Source organism: Antechinus flavipes, chromosome 4 (assembly GCF_016432865.1).
Source record: "Antechinus flavipes isolate AdamAnt ecotype Samford, QLD, Australia chromosome 4, AdamAnt_v2, whole genome shotgun sequence".
In the NCBI taxonomy this organism is placed as follows: Eukaryota; Metazoa; Chordata; class Mammalia; order Dasyuromorphia; family Dasyuridae; genus Antechinus; species Antechinus flavipes.
In genome coordinates this window covers 185,076,877-185,102,671 of record NC_067401.1, presented here as the reverse complement: position 1 = coordinate 185,102,671, position 25,795 = coordinate 185,076,877, and the positions used below count along the sequence as shown (strand labels likewise).

The following is a 25,795-nucleotide window of genomic DNA, read 5'->3' as shown; positions in this document are numbered from 1 at the left end:
TTTCTTGAGAAGTCAAACAATATGATACCCCTTATACATACACAGTCATGCAAAACATTTCCATATTAGCCATGTTGTAAAGACAAAGGCAAGAAAAATAAAGTGAGAAAATTATACTTCAGTTGCACTTGAAATAAATCAGTCCTCTCTCTGAAAGTATCTTCTCTTCTGGTAGATAGTATTTCCAATTTTTCAACTAAACTTTCTATAGCCCCCAGGTAAAAGTCTTTGGACCAGATCAGGTATTAACATGTTAAAAATAAAGCCTGCTTATACGCCTTTTCCCACCTATCTTTTTAGTGCCTCTCATCTGCCCATTTTCTGCCCCACATTGGCACTGGAGAGGAGAGTGTCCACACATACCAGCAACTGACCCAGGCTATGGATGAACTGGTTCGAAAGACTTTTCAAGATTGGACACAGACTGTGGAAAAGGACAGCATTCGGCGACTGGACACCCCACTGCTGGGGATCAGTACGGAGAAGCCAGGAATGCTGGATGTCAACTTTGACAAGTAGAGGATTCATCTTCTCTATCCCTCTTCCCTGACCCTTCTCATAATTCTGTTTTTATTACTTGGTTCCTATTTCTATCAGTCTCTCTGGTTCTATAATTTGTGCTCTACTATATTTGCTTTTACTTTATAACTTGAATTTTACATTTTAACTTTTTAAAAGAATTATCAACTCCCCTCAAAAAGGAGCCAATGATTAAGGTATACTGCCACCTGGTGTTTCTGTTCCCTGGTAAAAACCATGTGGTATGTGGCAAGAAGAAAGTCTCTGAGCAAATCCCTCCTTGTAAATTTATAACCATTATTTTTTGGTTTTAAAAAAATTTGAACAATAACTGTCAAATAAATACACAATACAAGGGACATTTTACATAAACCCACCAGGCTTTAACAAGGCAGAACCAAAAGAACTGACAAAGTCAGCAAGCAAATAAGATGCTTTTGTTCCATGTGCCTTTTCATATGTCCCCTTCATCCAATCAAGCAAGTATTTAATAAACCCTTACTATTTGCCAGGTACTGTGCTAAACCCTAAGAATACAAAGAGAGCATACATTCAATAGAAAAATGATAATGTATATAGAAATACAAAATACATAAAGAGTAGATGGGAGAGTAAGGTAGAAGAAAAGGCATTCGTGTCAAGGGGACTTGGGATAGGCCTCTTGTAGAAGATAGGATTTGAGTTGATTCTTAAAGGAAGTCAGAGATTCTAAGAAGTGGAGGTCAGGAGCAAGAGTGTTGTAGGCCTGAGGGGCAACCAGTACAAAATCACAGAGATGAGAGATGGAGAAGTATGTATAAAGAAGGGTTAGTATGTCAGCAGAGCTTGACCATAGAATGCATGTTGGAGAGTACAGCCAAGAAGACTATAAAGATAGGAAGAGGCCAGTTTATTCCTAGAAGTAAGAGGAAGTATATTGAAATAGGTCCCTATGGTTAAAACTATGCTTTAGGAAAATCACTTTGGCAGTTGTACCAAAAGATGGATTAGAGAGGGCAGAGGTGAGAATAACCAGTTAAAAGACTATTGCAATTGTCCTGCAAGATGTGATAAAAGACCTGAACTAGGGAGGTAGTTGTGTGGATAGAGAGAAGACATATATGAGATAAGTTGTAGAGAAAGAAGATTTGACAGCTTACTGGGATGAATGAGTCAGTTTGAGGATGTCACTAAGATTAAGGTCTGAGGTGAATGGGAGGATAATAGTGCCCTAAACAGTAATAGGGAAGTTGGAAAGAGGAGTGTGTTTGGGGATAAATATAATGAATTTTGTTTTGGATATGTTAAAGATGACTCTGGGACATTCAGTTTGAAATATCCAAATTAGCATTGGTAAAGCTTAGGAAATAATGAGTGAAAATAAATCCATAAATGCATCTTCTGACTCCAAAGGGATTCTACCAATCCCTGTCTTTAGATTTATCTGACATAATTGGAACATTAAAAAATGACTGGAATTTGTTCACTCTAGATTGGTGACATTTAGCTCCCTTTTTCTAACTCAGTTTAAAGCTTCATAGCTCCCTAGCATCTGCAAATCATCCAGAACTAGTCAGTTGCTTGAACTGAACTAGTTGTCTTGGACTTAGCTAGATCTATATGGAGCTTCACCTTTCTAGGTGAATCAGTAATTTAGCTAGGTATTGTAAAAAAGATTTATGTCTAATCCATCTGTTCTTTGATACAGATTGCCTTCTAAAGAGACCCTATCTCATTTTTATTTATAACTGTTTAAAAACACAGAGATGTGCTTTTGGGAAGATTTAAAGAAATTAAAGAGTAATTTTGACTGGATGAAACCAACTTTCATATAAAATGTTATATTACCATAGTCTTAGAAAAATTTGTATTTTAAATTTTCACATCAATATTACTTTATAACTTGAATTTTACATTTTAACTTTTTAAAAGAATTATCAACTCCCCTCAAAAAGGAGCTTGATGATTCTCTTTTCTGTTTTGTTCCATCTCATTTTGAGTATCAGGATCATATTTGTCTCAAAAAAATGGTTTTTATAGAATGCAGAGTTTCTGTATTATTTAGAACAATTTTTAAGCATAGGAATTATTCCTTTTTATAGAAAAGTATATCTTTTGAAATATATGTTCTTTTGGGGTACAAATCAATTTGTCTTTTGGAATACATCATATTCTAATTCTCTTATAATTAAGGAGTAGTACTGAGTTTTTATATTTAGTTCAATTTATATTATATATTATATGTAATAATATATTATATATATGTTAAATTGAATTTATATTATATATACTATATGAGGATCAGGAAGTGGGAATATTTAACTTATATGGCAAAAAATCAATAGGATTTATTCTTCGCAAAGGAATGAGGTAGGGCTGTTTTTCATTTCTCATTTTTTGCACCATGCTTATAATTTTACAGTATTCATTATCAATTATTTATAGTCATATATTGGAGCAGCTAGATAGCATAGCAGGTAAAAGTCCTGGACCAGGAGTTAGGAAGACTCACCTTCTTGAATTCAAATCTGACCTAGACGGTTACTAGCTGAGTGACCTTGGGCAAATCACTTAACCTTTTTGCCTCAGTTTCATCATCTGTAAAATGAGCTAGAGAAGGAAATAATAAGTCAATCCAATATTATTTTTGCCAAGAAAACTCCCAAATGGGGTCATGATGAGTTGGATGTGATTGAAAATGATAGAACAATAACAGTCATGTTTTTTGTTTTCATTGCACTGCTTACTTTATTTTGCATATGACTATAAATCTTTCTATTCCTCTCTATATTCATCATATTCAAAATTTCTTATAGCAGAGTAATATTCTGTTGTATTCATGTACCAGAATACTCAATTGATAGACATTTACCTTGTTTTCAATTTTTTGTTAATATAAAAAAGTGTTGCTATAGATATTTTGATGGATATAGGGACTTTCTTTTTAATAATGGACTGTTTAGGGTATAAGCCTTGTAATGGAATCTATAGTCACTAAAGACTAAAATGCATATTTTAGTCACTTTATTTCATTTTTAAAACTGGTTTCCAAAATGATTGTATCAATTCACAGTTTTGCCAACAATGCACTAGTGTACTTATCTTTCCACAATCCCTTCAAAATTGACTTTTTCCATCTTTTGTTATCTTTTCCAATTTAATGGGTATGAAAACTCAGTGTTGTTTTTTACTTTCATTGCTTTTATCCTTAGTGATCTGAAACATTCTTATTTTAAAAAATATTTTAAAATAACAGTTTGTGCTTCTTTTGAGAATTTATTCATATCTTTTGGTCACTTAACTATTGAGGAATGATTTTTTAAAATTTATTTAAACACACAAGTATACACACTTCTCTCTTTCTCTCTCTCTCTCTCTCTCTCTCTCTCTCTCTCTCTCTCTCTCTCTCCATATATATATATTTTGGATACCAAACCCTCATCGGGTAAATTATATTAAAAATTCTTTTTTTCTATATGATTAATTCCTTTCTTCTAAATGCATTAACTTTGTGCAGAAGCTTTTCCATTTCATACAATTACAGTTAACTTTTATCTTTTGTAATTTCCTATTAGTCTGGTTAACATTACAACTCCTACCCATAGCTGTGAGAGGTATATGATGAGCTTCTCTTTAACTTTTTAAATGATCTTTAATATTAAAGTTATTTATCAATTTAAAATTAATTATGGGATATGGTTTTATATATTGGGCAAAGCATAATTTCTGCCAGACTGTTTCTAGTTTTCCCAGTATTTTTTTAAAATCAAATGGGAGTGGGGGATTCTTTCTCAATCTGCATTCAGTTTCCATAGTTCTGTCTCTGGATGCACATGTCATTTTCCAGCCCAAGTCTATTGGAATTGTCTTAGATCACCACATTGCTGAGATGAACTAAGTCCACCATAGTTTATCATCACACAATCTTGCTGTTACTGAGTACAGTGTTCTTTTGGTTCTGCTCACATTACTCAGCATCAGTTCATATAAATCTTTCCAGGATTTTCTGAAATCAATTTGCTTATCATTTCTTATAGAACAATAATATTCTGTTAATCCATATATCATAACTTAGTCAATTGGTCTACAGTTGATAGATATCTACTCAATTTTTAATTCCTTGCCACCACAAAAAGAGCTGCTACAAATATTCTTGCATATGTGGGTTCTTTTCCCTCTTTTATGTTCTCTTTGGGATATAGACCCAGTAGTGAGACTTCTGGATCAAAGTGTATATACAGTTTTGTAGCCCTTTGGGTATAGTTCCAAATTGTTCTCCAAAATGGTTAGATCAATTCACAACCCCACCAACAATGAATTAGTGTTCCAGTTTTCCCATATCCCCTTTAACATGCATCATTATCTTTTCCTATCATCTTAGACAATTTAATAGGTGTGAGGTATCTCAGAGAGGTCTGAAATATCTCAGAGTTGTCTTAAATTGCATTTCTCTATAATCAATAGCGATTTAGATTTTTTTTATATGATTATAGACGACCTTAGTTTCTTCATCTGAAAATTGCCTGTTCATATCTTCTAATGATCAATTGGGTTCCAATTGTATTCTTGTATTCTTATAAATTTGAGGCTTTCATCAGAAACACTGGCTGTAAAAATTTTCTCAGATTTCTGCTTCCCTGTAATCTTGGCTATGTTGATTTTGTTTGTGCAAAACCTTTTTAATTTAATGTACTCACAAGTATCCATTTTGTATTTCATAATGTTCTCTAGTTCTTCTTTGGCCATAAATTCCTCCTTTCTCCAAAGATCTGACTATCCGTTGCTCTCCTAATTTGTTTATAGTATTACCCTTTATTTTTAAGTAAATACTGCTTCTTTCAAAACTGTAGAGTTTATTCTTGTAGGATTTATTCCTATAGAGATGAATCACTAATTAAATAAACAACTGGTTCTAGGAAGTACATTTAAAAACGATTGCACTTCTAGATTTCTAGACTGTTTTAAAATTCTTTTGCTAAAAATCTTAAATCTTGACCAGACCTTGTAACTTTTTAAAAGTTCAAAATAGGGAACTAGGAATAGGAGCAAAGATCTTCCCTGCAAAATATTGATGATAATACCTGTCTACCTCATAAAAATTATGTTAATATTCAAATGAAATAACCATATGTAGGATATTTATTCAGAATTTAGATGGTGGTCCTCGTGAGGGTTCCTAGATTGAAACGTAAGATGAGTTAATTTGGTTGGCCTCTTCTCTACAATCTATTGATTTTGATCTGTGTCATGACTACTAAGTATTTAATAGTATCACTATTAGTGTTGAGCTCTAAATTTCAGATGGTCATATAATCAATATCAATCTTAAGCTCTTCGGGACTTACAGTTTGATTTTATTAAGAAGATAATAAGTGGAGGACTGCTTTCCAAATGCTCTTTGGGCATTTTTAGTGTTATTGTTCCTAGTTTGAAGATGTACTCTTCCTTTGCAGTTCTTTTTTGCCCATGGCAAAATCAGAGAGTAAGGGGAAGTAACTCAAGAATTAAAATTGTAATTATTGTGATATAATGTGCTGATTGTGGTACTTTAAATGATAGACTGTGTCCTAGCTACTGCTGTTTTGGTACTGCTTCACCTAGAGATGTGGGGACAGTGAGTCCCACTTTAAGGAACAGCCAAACCCCACCATCCTAGAGACATGCTAGGATGGGGTTTATTTTAAATGGTAGTTGACTTCTAATCCCTCTTAGGCATCTATCTATAGGGTCAAAGCTAAGACTATTGGGAATCTGGTGGGTAAATAAACAAAATGTGTTAGAAAGTAACTAGAGAAGAAGGGAGAGGACAGAAACAATGCCAGCGTTTTCCAGACAGATCCAAGAGGATTCTAGAGCCATCTAGCTTCTGCTAGAAATCATTAGTCACATCCACAGGTATTGAAGGGGAGCCAGTCCTTGAGTCATAGGTGAGACTTTTCTTCTATCTCTGACTATAATATTGGGAGGTGGAAAGGAGGAATACATAACCTGTTGGATAACTGATCAATAAAAAAAAAATCCAGATCAGTGAGTGGTGCTTGAGAGTCACAATACTGTAATCTATTATCTTTTGATTTATACCTAAATACAATGGGAATGTATTTTCAGTGAGGGTCTGTCTTTTTTTTTTTTTTTTTTTGCTGTATGTGAAATAAGCATCATCTTCTTCCTAAATACTATTCTCAAGATCTCATAGACCATTGTCATTCTACACTTGGATGATAATCTGATTTTTCCTATAAACCTACCTACACAGTCAGTCAGGCAAAAACAAGTATTTATTAAATGGCTGCTTTGTTCCAGACACTGGATTAGATGCCGTGAATACAAAGACAAAAATGAAATTGCAAGAAAGATGTATGTATAGTAAGTATGTTCACAATATGTACAAAACAAATACCAGGTAATTTCAGAAAGGGGAATGAGCAGCAGTGGGGATCAGGGAAAGAAAGTGGTAATTGAGCAGAATATTGAAGGAAAAAAAATAAATTCTTAAGACTCAGAGGTGAGGGAATGTGCAAAGACACAGAGATGGGAGATTGTGTTGTGTGTGAGACAGAAAGTGTTAAGGCACTTAAGTTAATCAGAACAAAGTAAAATATATTTATTAACATGTAATAAGCCTTATAACTTTTTACATCTTAAAAACTTTTTCATTTACTATTTTTAATTTTTTCCCAATTAGGTAAAAATAATTTTTAAACATTCATTTTTCAAAATTTTGAGTTCCAAATTCTTTCCCTCCTTCTCTTCCCTGGCCCATTCCTGAGAATTTGATGCAGGTCATACATGTGCAGTCATGAAAAACATGTAGACCAAAAATGTTTATGAGAAAAATAAGGAAAGTTTTAAATCAATCAGATTCCATCAGTTCTTTCTCTGAAGATGAATAGCATTTTAGAATTGTCTTGGGTCATTGTGTTCTGAGAATAGCTAAATCATTCACAGTTGATCATTGTACATAATATTAGTTATTGTATATAGTATTCTCCGGGTTCTACTCATTTCCCTATGCATCAGTTCATATGAGTGTTTTCAGATTTTTCTGAGATCATATATCTCATCTTTTCAGAAGTATTCCATCACAATCACATACCCACAACTTGTCTATTCCTATAGACAATATAGCTATTCCTCAATTGATGAGTATTCTTTCTATTTCCAATTCTTTGCCACTACAGAAAGAGCTGCTATAGATATTTCTTTTTTGTTTTTTATCTCTTTTTTGGATATAGGCCTAGTGGTCCTTTGGACATAGTTTCAAATTGCTTTCCAGAATGTTTGGAATAGTTCACAATTCCTCCAATAATACATTAGTATTTTAATTTTCCCATATCCCCTCCAGCATTTGTCATTTTCTTTTTCTTTCATATTAACTAATCTGATAGACCTGTAGTGTTATTTCTAGGTTGTTTTGATTTAAGTTATTTTTAAAAACTCAAACAACCTTAATGTGCAATATGTATTTTTGTTTCATCATTTTTTTTACATAATTGGCATTGAGTTCATAAGATTTTGACATATACTTTAATTGCTTCTCATGAAATCTGATCCCATTGAATATGAAATGTATATTGACAAATAGGCCTTCCTCCCGCCCAAGTCTTCATTTTGATTATAACTCACAATTTTTAAAAAAAGGTTTCCAGAGCATTGAAACATGTTTATCTCCCTATCTTAGATAAATTTACTTTATGATGTGGGGAATGTTTCAGGGACTTGTGTTTCAGTATTTCATTCCCTTGGGATTTTCTTTAATCCTAGAACAATTTTGCTTCTCAATATATCAAAATAAAATTATTTTATTTTTCCCTAAATCGGGACAAAACTTTCAGGTTTGAAATTTTAAAAATTTCATAGAAAAAAAATTCCCCAAACAGTCTTTTGGGTAGATAGTTTATCTGACAAAGTAGGTGTGATGAATATTTCTAGATCTTACAAACTCATGTAGACTTCTGAAAAAGGTTTGGAATTAGCCCTCACTGAAAATGTAAGTTTCATCAGTAATATCTTTTTTTTGTCTTGAGTATCCCAGTTTTTTATTGTTTTGTCCATAGTGAGTGGTTTTTCTTCATAGCAGTAGTTAAAAACTTTTAAAAAATTTAAATTAGACTTTTTGTTGTTCTTCCACAATTAAGGAGTCTCTGTAGAGGAGTCAGTAACAACATTTCTAACTGCTAGATCCCTTCCAGAGGTCTCTTTTATTTTTTCCTAAGAATTAGTTCAGTTTTCTACTTTATGTTTGACACATATGATTCTGTTTCATTATAAAATAAATGCTTGTCTTCCCCACACCAATAACTGTTGCAATATCTAACAATATTTGAATTATATACTCTTTAAGAATTATGATTTTTGTGATCTCTTTAAAGTGATCTCAATTTTTAAAAAATCATTGAATTAAAATGTAACAAAAATGAGCAATGAAATGCATATGTGGGGTTTGAAATCCAATGCACAACTGACAGAGAACTAATTCCAGATGGGGAAACCTGTTTAATCTGGTTCCATCTGGTCAAAATCATATGTTCTGAGTTAGCTTAGTAACAGTAGGAACATTCACATGACCATTGCTACCATGACATAAAACCATATCAAAATGATTTCTTGATCCATATAATTTGCACCATTGTAGAACAATAGAATTGAACTTGAAAGTGCATGGAAGGAAGTAATGTATATTCTTGTAAGTCTTCTCTGAACTGCATGGTGTATGACAAGACTAGAAAGATAAGAAGGCAATAGACCATAGTAACCAAGTTGTGAACTAAAATAAGAGTAGTATGGATGAAAGGAGAGTCTGCTGATGGTGGCAAATGGACAGACTAGAAAATGGCACTGGAAAAGAAACAGTATTCTACCTCCTCTTAATGGACTAGCATGGCATGGACATGAGAAAAGGAGCAATTAGTATCATAGGATGGCCATGCGGTATCACTCATATGATCTCAGAAGCAAAGGAAACCACTTAACTCAAGTGAAGGCTGAAATTGAGTAGGATAGACAAGCAGTCCCTAGAGAAGGAAACACATCATCCCAAAAAAGGGGTAGTTCTAAGCAATGATACCTTTAATGACTAAATCCAGCCTCCTAGAGAGGAGGGACAAATTTGGACAGTGTTGAGTTCCTGAACCAAGCCCTTAGCAAGAGGAGAAGTAGGAGTAGCAGATGCACAAGGGGACTGACTCACAATTGGCTCTTACTTCCTGACTTTTCTCTTGCTTCTCAAGAAATCCCAATTATAAGATTCCATTTTAGGGGCTCTCCCAATAGCTTAAAGTACTCAGACTGAAGAGATCCCTACAAGAAGTGTATTATTCACCAGCACTTGAGTTGTTGACTCATTTGCAACCCCAAGCTCAGACTGTACTAGTATCAAGTTCTAGGAAGGAAAGTGAAGCTCATTGGAGAGAGAGAAATAGATAATTATAGATAATATCCCATTTTCTACACAATATATTCCCTCTCTCATTTGCTTATTTCCTTTCCTATATAATGAGGGAAACTTCTTACCTGTTCTCTTTAATTATTCCAATGCTGAATCTTTTTGAAATTGTTTAAAATTGTTTAGGGTATGCTGTATTATAAATACATGATATAGTATGGTAAGAGCACAGACTTTTGGGTCCAGCTCTGACACTTATTAGGGGAAGATATGGTTTCCTGTAGATGATTAACATTTGCACAGCCTATCTCACAGACCATAGCAATGGTGCTCTTATTTTTGAAAACATTATCAGATCTTGGTCCTATTTACTTTTTTTCTTCTGACAACTAGAGGGAGATGTTGTTTCTATTTCTTCCTTTAGGCCCATTTAATTCATAGAGAAGTGTGAATCCTTTGGAGATTTTCTTTTATCTCAGAGGAGGAAGCCTCTTAACAGAGTTAGGTCAAGGCTCTATATATGAGGCAAAATCTGAAATTTATTTCCTTCATGTTAATGATCCCCAGATGCTTTGTTTCTTCACTGCAACATATGCAGCTTGATTTATTACAAAATAAATGCTGATATACCATGGAGAGTAGTACATTCTGGCATTAAAAATATGTACAGTTACCCAAAAAAAAAAAAAAAAAACTTAAAAAGCAAGGATGTATTGGAGCTAAGATCTTACTAGCTCTGATAATTAAATTTTTCATTGTGACCAATTACATCTCAGAAATTGACAAGACCTCCTGAGCCCTTATCCTATATGGTTTCCAAGATCAATTAAGCAATAGAACTCTAAAAGCTTCTAGATAAAGGTACTTACTGAGAAAGGAGAACAACAACAGGAGTTATAAAACATCCCCCTCCCCCAGCCTGTGCATCCTAGGAGTTACATCCTCCTCTTGCACACCCAAGATTCCTGGGAAGAATATGCTCAGACATAAGGCACATGTGCCAAGAGCATGAACAACCAAAATGTCCCTCTAAATCCTGAATCTAAGTCCTTTTTTCTCTCTTAATGGAATCCTTATGAGGTTTCCTTAGGTTTCATTTTCTGGGTTGGTGAATAAGTGACTTTATTAGTTTGTAGTTAATATATCTCGATCTTATGAGGAGTCACAAACTCCAAAACTGCCACAAGCACTTTCTATATCCATCCATCTGTGATAGCCCTTGCTACCGCCTTCAGTAGACTCTCTTTCTCACTCTAATTGCTGAAAGACTTCAGATAGATTTTTCAATCTTTCAAAGTTCTATCTCCAAACACTTGTTCACCAAAGGTTAGGAAAGTATACACACAAAACAAACAAATGGACCTATGGCAGCTGGGAGATAGGGAAGCAACTTCTTTCTGTCCCACCCTTCCTCAACTTCCCTAATTCTTGCCTCATTCACCATTAGTAAGGAAAAGAGCAAAAAGGGCTAAAAGAAGGGCCTATTTGATCCCTTTTTATGGGAATTCAGTTTCCTGACTCCTGTCATCAAAAGTCTGTTTGTCATTGTATTACATTAGCCCTGCCTAGACATCTATGGTCCCAAGTAAGATTTTCAAGTTTTCATATGCAGTTAGATTGGAAATTATCTGAGAAATTTATGTATATGATCTATATAAACCACCAGGAAGAGAAAATCTGAACAGTAGTCATTGGAGAGGCTTCTGTGTTTCTCCATTACAAATAATGGTAGTTTTTGGTTTTAGTATTACTAAGAAAATGTTCATTTAAATGTTTTAATAGAAATGGGTTATCATATTTCATCAAAAATTTTTTGTCTATTGTGGTTTTTATTGGTTTTGTTAACAGTATTGTCTAATATATTAATTTTCCTAATGTTGAACCAAACCTGCATTGTTAGTTTTAGCATGTTTCTGTAACCTCTATGCTAATATTTTATTTTATTTTATATTTAATATTTTATTCAATAGTCAATATTTTTCATCAGTGTTCATTAGAGAGATTGGCATATCATTTTCCTTCTCTACTTTATCTCTCCATATTTTAGATATCAAGGACATGTTTGTCCCATAGAAAGAGTTTAATAGGGTACCTTTCTTCCTTCCTTTTTTTGAGGGGAGTAAATAATTTATGTTAGGAGTTAATTGGCTTTTGAATATTTGTTAGAATATACTTTTAAATCATCTGGTCTTGGAGTTATTCTTTGGGAGTTTCTTTTTGCCTCATTCATTTTCTTTTTCTGAGATTGAATTTTAAAAATTCTTCGTTTTTTGTTCTGTTAATTTGGATATTTTGTATTTTTGTAAATTTTTAGCTCTATTATTAAATAGATCGGGTGTTGGGGGCATAATAACTGGGCAATGTTGATTTTAACCATCTCCTTTATTCATCTCTTTTGCATTTTTATTTTTCACTTTATTACTTGGTTTTCCTTTTTTTAAAAGTAAAAAAATACCTTTTTGCTTTTATATCATATTTACTTCATGTGTATCATTCTTCCTATCTCTTTCTTGAGGGACTTCCCTTATAACAGAGAATTCTTTTGAGGAAAAAACGAAAAAATCAAGACTGATCAACACAAAAAAAATTTGATATTTTAAGCAGTATTTCATTCCTATGGATTTTGACATTTGCAAAGGACAGAGAAAGATGGGGAAGGGAGGATGTTTCTTTTTATATCTCTTCATTGGAGAAAATTTTGTTCTTTATATTTTCTCAATATTCCATTTTGGTTTTTTAATGCATTTACATTGTTGTAGTCATTATACATGTTGTTTTCCTAGCTCTAGTTTTCACTTTACATCTGTTTATGGATGTCTTCCCATGATTAGGACCCTGCTGATACTCTTTGTGGAGATTCATTTTTGGGAGAGGTTGCTGTTTGAGACTCCTCATTATGTAGTGAATGTAGCTGAGCGTGCTGAGGACTTGCGAGTCCTGCGTGAAAATTTGTTGCTTGTTGCCCGAGATTATAACAGGTTGGTCTCCAATTTTACTTTGTCTCTTTAACTCTGTTCTGCTCTGGTTTGTGTTCCTCCATGATACTTTTGTCTTTCCAAAATCTTAGCTCTTTCCTGGGGTTCAGAACACTCAAATTCGGTCCTTCCTATTTGGTTCCACAAGCTTTGCTTTAAAGGATAAAATCAAACTAACTCCCTGAATGCCATGGATCACTGGGCTATACTTTCTAAGATCAATCCAGGAGGAAATTCAGTTCACAAAGCTAGACAAACTTCTGATTGGGACTTGGGTCACTGATAGCAGTAGCATTAAGTGCGCTGCTTTTATCTCCATATTGATCCTGAATTTCTTCATAGTCTTTTTTTTTTTTAGAATGAGGGCATCATGGCAGAACTGAATCATTTCCCTGTTTTTGAAGGCTTTTTTTTTACCTAGTTAGGTTGAGGGGACCTGGGAGTGGAGGTTTCATTTCATTGTTATTTTATGAACACTCTTGATTCCCACCTTAAAGTACTCTAAAGTCTTTCAGTTCATCTCACTGATTATGAGGGAAATCTTTAGAACTCTGCTTCTCCTGATTCATTTTCTCCATTTGTTCCCTGGCCCCTCTTTTCATAAACAGGATCATTGCAATGCTGTCCCCAGATGAGAGGGCCCTATTCAAAGAACGAATCCGTTTCTTGGACAAGAAGATTCATCCTGGACTCAAGAAACTGCACTGGATCCTGAAGGGAGCAAGCACTTTCTTCATCAATGAGTGTCGTATACATGCCAGCAAGGTGGGTATTGGTCCAGAGGCAGGGTCATACAGATAAGTTCCTAGGTTTCTAGAAGGTTCATGGTTCCCATCCATTTGGGATGGGGGACTGAGGGAATCAGTGCCCTGGCCATGGGATGGGACTTGGTTTCAAAGACATCTGGATGTAGAAAGTTGGAACTCTGAAAAGGTATACTTGCATCTAAGCCAGCAGAGCACTTAAGGCTAATTGCCTACTCAGATAATGGTTCTATAAGCATATACTTAGATGATATGGTAATGTGATGGCTCTCCTCAAGATTGGTATTTGCTGAATGTGTGGTGGTGAGATAATCATAGGCAAGGATTGGAGAGCAGAGGGAGAGAGTCAGAGTCTCTCTGCTGCAACATGCTGAAGAGTGAAGACTTCAGGCTCCAAACTCCAGAATCCAGGATTCATTTTTAACGAGCCAAGTGGCAGCTTGCCTGCCTCCTTCACTTCACCTCCTAAAGACTAAGGACTTTGATTGATCCTGATTCTGACTGATCCTGAGGCTCTCCAGGGAGCTAGCCCAAACATTATACCTGAATCCTAGTGAAATTTTATTTTCACCCTTGAGAAATGGAATAGATTTCCTTTCTGTAGAATTATGTCACAAAAGTCAGTTTAAGGTTTATGGTTAGTATTAAAAACTAGAGAACCTTCACCCAGAACTCAAATCCTCATGATTGTGTGTCTTAATATATCCAACCAGGTCCAGATGATTGTGAATGATTTTAAAGCAGCCACACTGACAATTGGCTGGAGGGCACAGGAAATATCTGAAACTCTATTGGTTCGCATTACTGGCAAGAAGGTTTACCAAGATCTAGAATTTGAGGAGGACCAAAAGGAGCATCGAAGTGTAGTCCTGCAAAAACTGATGTCTCTATATGAAGAAGTAGTGGATATCATGAGTGAAACCTTTGAAGTCTTCAAGAATGATGGTGCTGAGGTAGGAGATCTAGTAGCTAGTGCTCTCTAGCAGGGCAAACAAATCTTATTTCCACTTTGAGCTGCTTAATACCCAGCTCTGCCCTTTCCAGTTGTTATCTCACCTTTTCCAATTCCTGCAATTCCAGTATCCTTTTTATAGCCACAAGCTCATTTCTCTTTTACTCCCATCACTCTCAGCATCTCAAAGAGTATCTTCTTCAATTACAGCTATTGTTCGCCTCTTGAGAGGAAAGCTTCCAATTGCTCAGCTCCTAACTTTCTCCTCTTAGTACTCTGGCTACATCCCTTTGAGGGCTACATTTCTCTTTGCCCAACCTCTTTCCACCAGATTCAGCAGCAGTGGTTGCTATACACATTGCAATTGAATCATATGATGGAAGAAGCTTTGCGTCTCAATGTCAAATGGTCACTGCTAGAATTGTCCAAAGCTATCAATGGAGATGGCAAGTCCACCCCCAACCCACTTTTCCGAGTCCTTGTCATATTGCAGAGCGATGGCCCTGGAGGTGTGGCTCAGGTAGGAGTTCCAACAAAGATGGGAGGCATTCCTCCTTCCTCCCTCCCCCCAACTCTTAACACCTTATTCTCCACCCCTGCTACCCCAACTGTCCTCTAGCCCTTGCCCCCCTCTCCAGGGTTTACAGATTTTCCCCTCTGTTTCCTTTTCCTCTCTCCTAAACACTTTCCTCCTATCACAGCCAGATGCTAACTACCTTCTACTCTTTTCCCCATATAGGTGGAGTTCTCACCCACTTTGCAAACCCTGGCCAATGTGGTCAACAGTATTGGCAGCCACCTCATTAACACAATCTCTGTCTTCCGCCACCTTCCTGAAATTCTTCTTAATCGAAAAATCAGTCGTGACCCCATCTATGTGATAGTGGGTGAGTCAGAGATAGCAGAAGGGCATTGGGGGCAAGATATGGCAGTGGAGGAAGGAGGATGACCTATGAAAGAAGAGGAGTGTGCATGCATAGGACGACTATGTGTAGAAAAGCCAACTCTTGAAGCAGTAGGAAATGTACTACTGTTTTAAAATATAGTGTTTAAGAATGGGATTTGAATTTTTTGACCACTACTTAAAATAGAATAAGGATCCTTGGCCAGGGATTGAATAGTATTTAAAAGGAATGACTTAGAGCCTGAAAAGGAGAGAGAAAAAATTGCCTAATATATTCACCAAGTTATATACCATAGAAACTAGCTATAATATAGGAAGAGCAGAAGTAGGATTAATAAGAGACAGAATTCAAGAAAGAAGCCAACAGCAAAAAAACCTATTCATTGCAAAGTATGAATAATAAAGTTTATCTAAAGGCCATATCGCTAACCCCTTCATATTATAAAGGAGGAAAACAAGGGCCAGTAAGGTAACTTTACAAGGTCCTCACTGCAATCCTCCCTTCATGAAACTTCCCACGTTATTATCCTAAAATACAGGTGTGGCCATGTCACTCTTAGGAAACTCTAGTGGCTCCCTCTAATTTATAGATAATCAAGTCAGATTATAGGTAATCTCATCTGTTTGGCATGGTACGTTCTTCTCTGTTAAGGTCCTATTCTCCCTTTTCACTCACCCATGTCTTTGTATCTAGTGCCCAATGCACCAATCCTTCAATGCTTAATACAGTTCCTGGCATATAATAAGCTTTTGATAAATGCTTGTATTATTAATAATAATAATTAGAAGTTGCAAAGAGGCAGATTTAAGCCTGATGTAAAGGAAAAACTTTCCAACAGTTAGAGCTAAAGAAAAGTGGAATGGGCTACTTCAAGTACAAGCTTGATGACCATTTGGGGTATTTTCTAAGGGAATTCTTGTTCATGTATGGGTTGGACTAGATAACTTCTGAGGAGTGTTCTAGTGTTAAGGTTGTATGTTTCTGGGATTCAAAGCCACATCTCTATCCTTAACATTTATTAAGCACTTACTATGTGCCATGTATTGTGTTAAGCAGTGAGGAAACAAAAAGAGGCCACAGTTTAATGGGGAAAACAACAAGCTATATATCAACAAATTATATATATATTATTTGCATATATAATATATCATAGGAAAAAGTGTAATTAGAATTAAAGGGTTTGGGAAAGATTTCCTTTAGAAGATGGGATTTTAGTTGGAACTTAAAGGAAGCCCAGGAAGCCAAGAGGTAGAGTTGAGGAGGGAAAGCATTCCAGGCAGGGAAAACAGCCAGAAATGCTTGGATCCAAGAAAGGGAGTATCTTGTTGGAGGCACAGATAGAAAGCCCATAACACTGTATTGAAGAGTACATGACAAAGAATAAGGTGTAAAAAAACTAGAAAGGCAAGAGGGAGCTAGGTTATAAAGGGCTTTGAAGGCTAAACCATATTTTGTGTTTGATTTCAAGGCAATAGAGAGACACTGGAGTTTATTGAATAGGAGAATGACATGCTTGGACTTGTGAAATTACTTTAGGAATTACTTTGGTGGCTGAATGGAGAAGGAAATGGAGTAAAGAGAGGCAGATTCACCAGCAGACTCTTGCGATAATCAAGACATAAAGTGATAAGAATCTGATGATGAAGGCCTGATCTGGTTGACACTGTTGTTCAGTCATGATTTAGTATCAAGAAGAAGAGGATGATTAATAATATCAGAGCCTACAAAAAAGGTCAAAAAGAATGAGCACTGAGAAAAGACTAGTAGATCTGTCAAGATCTAGACAAGAGATCATTGATAACTTTGGAAATAGAAATTTTGGTGAAATCATGAGGTCAGAAACCAGGTCACAAGGAGTTAAAAAGTGTATGTGAGAGAGAGAAATTGGAGACACCTATTGTAGATGATGAAAAAGCATTTGATCATAAAGAACAAAAGATATATAGGATGATAGTTACTGGAGATAAAGGATCATCCCCTAGAAGACAGAGCTTGATTTTTAAAAGTAATTTTACTTAGGAACTAAGAGAAAGAAGGTAATATAAATCTGACTTACATGCTACAGAATTGGCTATTACAGACCACTGAAATCATAGGCTAAGGTACCCCCAAACTAGTCATATACACCAATGCAATTTTCGGGTCTAATATGCTCTGTTTTAATCTAAGTAGCCTTGAGCTTTATTGTCATTCCTCAGTGCTCCTATTCTTCCTTCATAGAGCGAGATGAGGACATCAAGAAGATCCAAACACAAATCAGTGCAGGTATGACTAACAATGCAAGCTTGCTCCAGAACTACCTCAAGACCTGGGATACATACAAGGAAATTTGGGAGATCAACAAGGACTCCTTTATTCGACGTTACCAGCGCCTCAACCCACCTGTCTCCTCCTTTGATGCTGACATTGCCCGGTGAGTGTTGGGTATAAAAATACCTGACTCTTCAAAAGATTCAGGGCTTAGGAAGAGAACCCAGGGCCAAGATATGAGTTCTAAAATAGGAGGAGAACAAGGAACTCTGCGTGATTGGATCCCTTAATTATCAGAAAGGAGTAAGGACTTGGAAAGATCTGGTGAAAAGGAGATAATCATATAGATTCTATAGTGTTCTGTCAGGGGATTGGAGACCTCAACAGGGAAGGATCCATTATGTAGGAGAGAGATTGGGATAAAGACCTGCAAACTTAAGAGTAAAGTGACTGAAAATTAAAAGGTGAATGTCTGAAAAAAACAGGACAGTACTTTTAGATTGGGTTCAGAAAAGAAAAATCAGAGAGAAGAAAAACTCTTAATTCTGTTACCAATTCACTATATACAATCTTTGGGATACACATGTCCTTGCCCGATGTTTCTCTGTTGCAGCTCTTGTCACTATTCTCCACTGTCTGATGTCCCTGTCTCCATTGTCTCAGAAGAGAAACACCTCATTTGAAATCTGTTATTCTGATTTCCCTGGCAGAGGTCTGTGGTTGCCTGGAGACAGCAACTGTTCTTTAGCCCTAGTCTAAACCCTAGAGGGGGCCATTGTCATTGCAATAGTGATTATGCTGATGATGCTTGGAAAAGAATATTTTGAATTTCATGAAGGAAGGGAAAGGATAAGGGAGGTAGGGCCAGAGCCAGGGTATGGAAAGTAAGTGAGCACATGATGCTATAGCCATTATAAATGATAACAGTATCTTTTCAGCCACTTTGTTTCCCACTTTTCTCTCACTTCTTCTTGCCCTAGGGGCAAGAGGAGGCGGGGAAGAGAAGGGAAGGGGAGGGAGAAGAGGGAAGGAGGAAGGGAGAGAGAGAACAACAGGAAAGGGGAGATAGGAACCAACAGATGAACAGAGAAAACAGAAGAATGAAGGTAAGAAAGAGATAAAGCAAGAAGAAATGAAAGAGAGAAAAGTATGGATAAGGTATAAATGAGAATGACTAGAAAGATAACAAGATTGGGGAGAGAAACATGGTGGGGATAAAGATTAGCAAGGGCAAAAAGAGGATTGGGGTTGGAAGAGGGATCCATAGCAGATCAGTGACAGAGGAAAAATCAGTGAAAGGGATGTGGAGGTTAGAACAGAGCAAGGAAGAGAGAAAAATGAAAGGGAGGGGGGCATTGGGAGCACCCTAATGATGGCTTGGGATCCCCACAGATACACGGAGGTTGCCAATAATGTGCAAAAGGAAGACACAGTCCTCAACATCCAGTTTGTGCTTCTGGACTGTTCCCATCTCAAGTTCTCTTTGGTGCAACACTGTAATGAATGGCAGAACAAGTTCACTACACTGCTCAAAGAGATGGCTGCTGGGAGGCTTTTGGACCTGCACAATTATCTGAGTGAAAATTCTGAGAAGTAAGAGACAAGTTTTCTAGGATAACTAGGAAGGCTAATTGGAAGAGGACTGGGAGTTGGATGGACTGTCTTCATTCCATTTACCCAGTCTTTCCTCTCTACCTTTCTTAGAATCAGTCGCCCACCTCAGACCCTGGAGGATCTTGGCATCAGCCTTCAGCTCATGGAGACGCTGCAGCATGATTTGGCCAATACAGAGAGCCAGATACCTCCCATTCATGAGCAGTTCACCATTTTGGAAAAGTATGAGGTTCAAGTACCAGAGAATGTAAGTTTGCAACAACATTGTTATCTCAACATTCATGAAGAATATCTCTCAGTATCCCAGGCACAGATCATCTAGTTAGCTCTTTTTTTTTTTTTTTTTTGGCCTTAATTTTGGTTTTTAATATACATCAGTCTTGACTGAACTTGGATCCCTGTTGTGGAATTCAGATATACAATGAGAATTCTAGCACATTTTCATATACTCACAGGCATTCATGGCTTTAATCAAAAAAGGGCACATTACTTAAATAAGAAATTAGTCTCAGTAATAGAAGCATAAAATAGACCTATTTAATAATCTCTTGATTGCCTTTTTATAGTTTATTTTTAAAATTTTTCAAATAATGAGTATTTTAAAATTAATCTGTTCCTCTTACTGTCCCCCTCCACCCACTGAACAAATTTAAAATTAAACCTGAAAAACAAAATTTTAAATACCATAGCTTCATAGTTCAGCAAAACAAAATCCCACATAATAATCATGATAGCTAACATTTTATAAATACCAGCAACTATGTGCCAGGCACTGTGCTAAGCACTTTATAATTATTATCTCATTTGATCCTCACTTCACCACCAGGAGATATGCACTATTATTATTCCTATTTTACACTTGAAGAAACTTAAGGCAAAAAGAGGTTGTTATTTTCCCAAGGTTACACAGCTAGTAAGTGTCTGAAGCCACATTTGAACTCAAATCTTCCTGACTACATGACCAATATTCTATCCATTGTGCCACCTAGATTTCCATGTTAGCTATGTCTGAAAACATATGCCTCTCTTTGCACTTAAGTTCATCACTTCTCTCAGGAGGGAGTAGAATGTTTGATCTTCATTCTTTTGGATGTGTGGCTTATCATCGTTTTGACCAGAGTTCTAAAAACGTTCAAAATTATTTTGTCATGTTATCATTGTTTAAATTGTTCTGCTCACTTTTCATCAGCTCTCATAAAGATCTTTCTGGTTTCCTCAGATTCTCCTTTTAATAATTTCTTTATGACACAATAACATTCCATTACATTGATATGGCATAATTTGTTTAGCCATTCCTCTGCTTAATTTCTAATGTTGGCTATCACAAAACGAGCTGCTATAAATATAATTGTATATAAAGGGAATGCAAAGTTTGGTCGCTTTATGGGCAGAATTTCAAATTGCCTTCCAGAATGGCTAGACCACTTCATAGCTCCACCAACTTTGACTGTTTTCCCATAGGGCCTCTAACAATTGTCATTGTACTTTTTTTTTTTTTTTTGCTAAGGCAGTTTGGATTAAGTAACTTGCCCAGGATCACACAGCTAGGAGGTATTAAGTGTCTGAGATCAAATTTGAACTCAGGTTCTCCTGACTTTCAGTGCTCTATCCACTGTGCCACCTAGCTGCCCTGTCATTTGTATTCTTTTGTCATCTATTCCAGTCTGATAGTTGTGAAGAGCATAAGTACTGGTGATTTAAAACTTTTTTCCCCCCATATAGTTATTGTTAGTTTGAATTTCTTCTTTTGAAAACTTATTATTCTTATCCTTTCATCATTTTTCCATCCATTCTCTGATAGATAAATGCTTTGGTAGATAAATGGGATATGAACAGGTAGATTTCCAACTTAATCTTTATAGATTTGGGGAACTTTCTCTTTTCTCTAATGAACTACATTTCACAGGCGACAAGAAGCACAAAGCTGACCCTCCCTGACCCAGCTTAGTTAGGAATCAGTTTACATGTCTTCACTGTCTCTTTAAAATAAATCTTTTTTTAAAGAAAGCTTATTGGTCAGCTAGGTGGTACAGTGGATAGAGCTCCAGCCCTGAAGTCAGGAGGACTTGAGTTCAAATGTGACTTCAGACACTTAACATTTCCTGTCTGTAGGACAAGTCACTTAACCCCATTGCCTTAGCAAAAAAGCAAAACAAATTTAAAAAAAAAGCTTATTGGTGTTAATTGGTTAAACAGAACTGGGAGTCACTGGTAGCTAGCACTGGGATAGAACTTTACCAGGATAGGGATTTGAGCTAAAAGCATTAGAGAAGAGATAACTAGGGGCACTTCTAAAAACATTCAGATGTTGCTGTTCTTCCTCTGGAGAGTTAAGCTAGAATATTCACTATATCTTGTCCTTGGATGGGGGAGGATCCAAGTCTTTCTTCTCTTAGAACACAAATATGTAGGAAGAAGTTACCTGAAGACTCCTTGCAGACCCCAACTCTTTTGCTAGCCAAACCAGTCAAAGAGATTACTTAATTATGTGGTTTGCAGACCCAATCCAGCTACTGAATACATGTTCCAAAGGCCACATGGCAATTGCATCATCTGAGTTCCATGCATATGCTTATAAGGACTGGACTTATTCATTGTACAATTTTCTATTATACTCGTACATGTAGATCTCAGTCTCTTGCTGACTCTGGTTAAGAGGGGTCCGATTTCCCATGATATCAGTGACAGTACATGTCATAAGATGATTAGCTTTGAGAAGATGACTTGGAGAGGGGCAAGGAACTCTTCTGAAGTATTTTGAGATAGCCATACTGAAGAATCATTGGATTGTTCTCGGTCTTGGAGACAGAACAATGAGATTACAAAGAGACAAAATTTAGTCTTGATGTAAAGAAAAACTTCTTAACAGCTAGACAAAAGTGGAACAGGCTGCTCTCAAATAGTGGGTTCCCTCTTACAGGAGCCTTTCTATATAAAGAGTAAGTTAGTCTCTCTCAACTCTCAGATTCTTTGAGTCTTTAAAATGAGAAGAGCAGATAAGAGCATTGAGTGAGTTGGTAAAACAAAATAAAACAGGATTATTGATGATGAGCCATCCCTGCATTTGTATTGTCCACAGGTGCTAGAAATGCTGGACAGCTTGAATGGCGAATGGGTTTCCTTCCAACAAATCTTGGTGGATAGTGACCAAATGTTGAAAAGGCATAAAGAGAAGTTCAAGACAGGTCTCATTCACTCAGCAGATGACTTCAAAAAGAAAGCCCATAATCTTCTGGAAGACTTCGATAGCAAAGGTACCTTAGGATCCTGAGGATCCACAATTTTAGCCTGTACCCTTTCTTCCACCCTGAGATTTTTGGTTCAAATCCTGGGAGAAACAGAGAAAGATCAAACTGAGAAATTGGACACTTGAATACTAGAAGAGGAATCAAGAGTTATAAAGCAAGAACTGGGGAATTGTAGATGGAGAAGGAGGTGCTTAAGTTTGAGTCTCTTTTGGGAATGCAGTGTAAAAGTCAAGTCTCAAATAAGGAAAATTTTTAAAGAAAAGAGAAAAGCTTATAGTCTTTCCTACACACATTCTCCCATGCCTAAATATTGTATTTCTGTCTTATACAACTTCCACTGATGATTCTTCCTGTTTTCTAATCATCATCTTTACTGCAACAGAGATATCATCACATTCCTTCCCTCTCAGGAGCAGCCACTCTGCTTTCAGGAGAGCCTGATTTGGATGAAGAAACTTGTATATTCTTGAACCTAGTACTTCTTCCCTTCCTCACAGGTCCCTTCACTAGCAGTGTGGGCTTTTCAGCAGCCTTGGACCAAATTGCAGCTGTGCGGGCAATGCTGGCTTCCATGAGAGCTGAAGAAAGTGCTCTCCATTCCAACCTGGGCATCTTCAAGATTGAACAACCTGCATCCAAGGACCTACAGAATCTGGAAAAGGTAAGATACTATCTTAGACCATTGGACATAAAGTAGGAGAAATGTGGAAATAAGAACAAAATTCATTTTGAAAAGCTGGTATTAAAAGAAGAATTTGGAAGAGTTTGTAAAAGAGCAGAGGAAGAGAAAAAGAGAAGTGGAGATGTATTTTCACTTGGAGAAGGAACAAAGGAAGCAAGTTGAAGATCAAAAAAGGACCAAGGGAAAAAGCTGCACTTCTTAAGTTTCTCTTTCTCTTTGGCCAAATAGGAGCTTGATGCTCTGCAGCAGGTCTGGGAGATCACACGGGATTGGGAAGAGAACTGGAACCAGTGGAAGACTGGCCGATTCCTGACACTGCAGGCAGAAGCCATGGAAAGCATGGCTCATGGGCTGTATCGCCGCCTCACCAGGCTGGGCAAGGAATATAAGGTTTGTAGAGGGGAGTGTGAGGGTGGTGAAGAAAAGGCAGGATTGTCTTTTGTAAGGGATGTAATATGAGAATATGAGTAAAAGAGAGAACTTGGGTCCCCTCTCTCAAGAATACAGTCTTATATCCTTGATTAACTTTGTTTCTACTCAGGACCGAAACTGGGAAATCATTGAGACAACTCGGTCAAAAATTGAGCAGTTCAAGAGAACAATGCCCCTCATTTCAGACCTGCGTAATCCAGCTCTCAGAGAAAGGTAACATTGCTGGTAGGGAAACTTGGAAGTTAACTCTTCTACCTATGCCCTTGATCCTAGTCCTTCCTATCTTATCTGGGACTTTTTTTTTTTTTTCTCTTAATAGTTCTTCCTCTCTCCTCTTTCCTTTTTTCTGCCTAAAAATATGTTCAAGTGTCCCCATATTAGGAAAAAAAAACCCCTTCATTTAGTTTATTCATCCTTTTTTTCTTTACTATTTTAGTTACTATCCTTTTTTTCTCTATCACCCTTCCCTAAAATGGAATGTCAATTAGTCAATATTTATTAAGTGCCTCCTGTGTGCCAGATACTGTGCAAGACTCTGGAGATGGCCTTAAGGGGGAGATAATTTTCAAAATATGCTATACATAGGACAAATAGGAAATAACTAGCAGAGAAGGCATTGGAATTAAGAAGGGTTAGGCAAGGTTTCCTGTAGAAAGTGAGATTTTAGTTGGGAAGACAAGGAAATCATTAGTTAGAACAAAGCAGGGAGAATATGCAGACAGTACTGGATGGTGCCCAGAGCTGAGACATTAGAATGTCTCCTTTATGGAATGTCCAAAAGGCCACTGATGAGTTAAATATAATGTGGTATGGTATTCACTTGGAGTATTAGGGGATACTCAAGCAGATTATTCTTCTAGGTCTCCATGCCTTATCACTAAATAGATGTCAGACACTGACAGAAAGAATGAGTTCAAATGGATTTCTTTGTGCTGCATGCAAAATTTTTTTCTTGGACCCTGTGTTCCAATTTAGTTAGATATGAAAATGTAATGTTAACTATTTGTAATTATAACTTATTTCTGTGCCTCACCCTCTCCTTTGAGGTATTTCTTTCAGCATCCATAGATTCAGATACTTCGTAGAATATGACCATTGAACTTTAATAACTTGTAATTAAGATACAAAAGACAATATAAACTTTCTCTGTCATGCCAACTTTTTACTAAGTCTGGTGCAATGGGAATGTTTATGGAGTATGTACAATTGTGACTAACAAAAAAGGAATTGGGAAGGGGACCTTCATTTTCTATTTCAGGTTTATAAAGGAAGTGGAGGAGAAGGAAATTTTCTGCAGTTTACCAACCACAGGATTCACAATAGATCCTCAGGCACTGCAGCTGATTCTAACTGACATTGCTAGTGGTGAAGCATTTTTTTTCTTCAGTTCCCAGTTGGTTCTCCATGTTCTGAATTTGTCTCTAAACACCTTGCACTCCCAGCCATCTTGCTTCTGGAGATCTGAATTAGAAAGATAAAAGAGATGGAAAAAAGAGGAGAAAGAAAGTACAAAAAATAGATATCATCCTTTTATTACTCTTGTGAGGATCTTATACCTCTCCCCCCAAAAAAAGATTGCTAATGCAAGATTGTCATATCTCAAGGTTTGTCCTGCTGTGCTCCCCTTGTGAATCATTTCCTTTGACCCATAGGATCACCACAGGAATCAGAAAATGGGACAGTTTCTTCCAGACTTCCTTTTATAGTCAGACTTTTTAAAGAGTAGTCCACAGATGTTGTCTTCATTTTTGTATCATCCTCCCCTCCCCTTTTTAGCCTGGCTTTTGCCTCCCCACATTACAAAAGATCTTTCTCAAAGATCACTTATGACCTCCTAATCAACCCTCTAATGTCTATTTCTCAGTCTTCATTCTTTTGACTCCTGAAACATTTGATATTCTTGTCTTTCCCATCTTTTTCTTTTCCCTTTTTTTCTTCTTTTCTTTCATACTTTCTTTTTTCCTAACCCTTTCTTATTGAAATAACTTTGTTTGGAAAAATATCAAGGGAAATAGTAACACATGGCAAAACTTTTATGATCCTTCTTAATTTCTCTCTTCTCTGCATGGTTATCTGATTCCAGTGCCCCT

General features: G+C 36.4%; 1 protein-coding gene across 1 annotated transcript in view; it reads left to right on the top strand.

Moving 5' to 3' along the window:
- Window positions 1-25,795, top strand: part of DNAH2 (dynein axonemal heavy chain 2) — a 107,652-nt gene that overhangs the window by 32,102 nt on the left and 49,755 nt on the right. Inside the window, exons 12-24 of the mRNA XM_051995791.1 lie at window positions 301-515; window positions 12,715-12,861; window positions 13,467-13,623; window positions 14,336-14,575; window positions 14,906-15,094; window positions 15,314-15,461; window positions 17,700-17,892; window positions 19,122-19,322; window positions 19,434-19,590; window positions 22,423-22,597; window positions 23,089-23,252; window positions 23,502-23,663; window positions 23,815-23,918. Coding sequence (XP_051851751.1) covers window positions 301-515; window positions 12,715-12,861; window positions 13,467-13,623; window positions 14,336-14,575; window positions 14,906-15,094; window positions 15,314-15,461; window positions 17,700-17,892; window positions 19,122-19,322; window positions 19,434-19,590; window positions 22,423-22,597; window positions 23,089-23,252; window positions 23,502-23,663; window positions 23,815-23,918 — 2,252 coding nt within the window. The remainder of the gene's footprint in view (window positions 1-300; window positions 516-12,714; window positions 12,862-13,466; window positions 13,624-14,335; window positions 14,576-14,905; window positions 15,095-15,313; window positions 15,462-17,699; window positions 17,893-19,121; window positions 19,323-19,433; window positions 19,591-22,422; window positions 22,598-23,088; window positions 23,253-23,501; window positions 23,664-23,814; window positions 23,919-25,795) is intronic.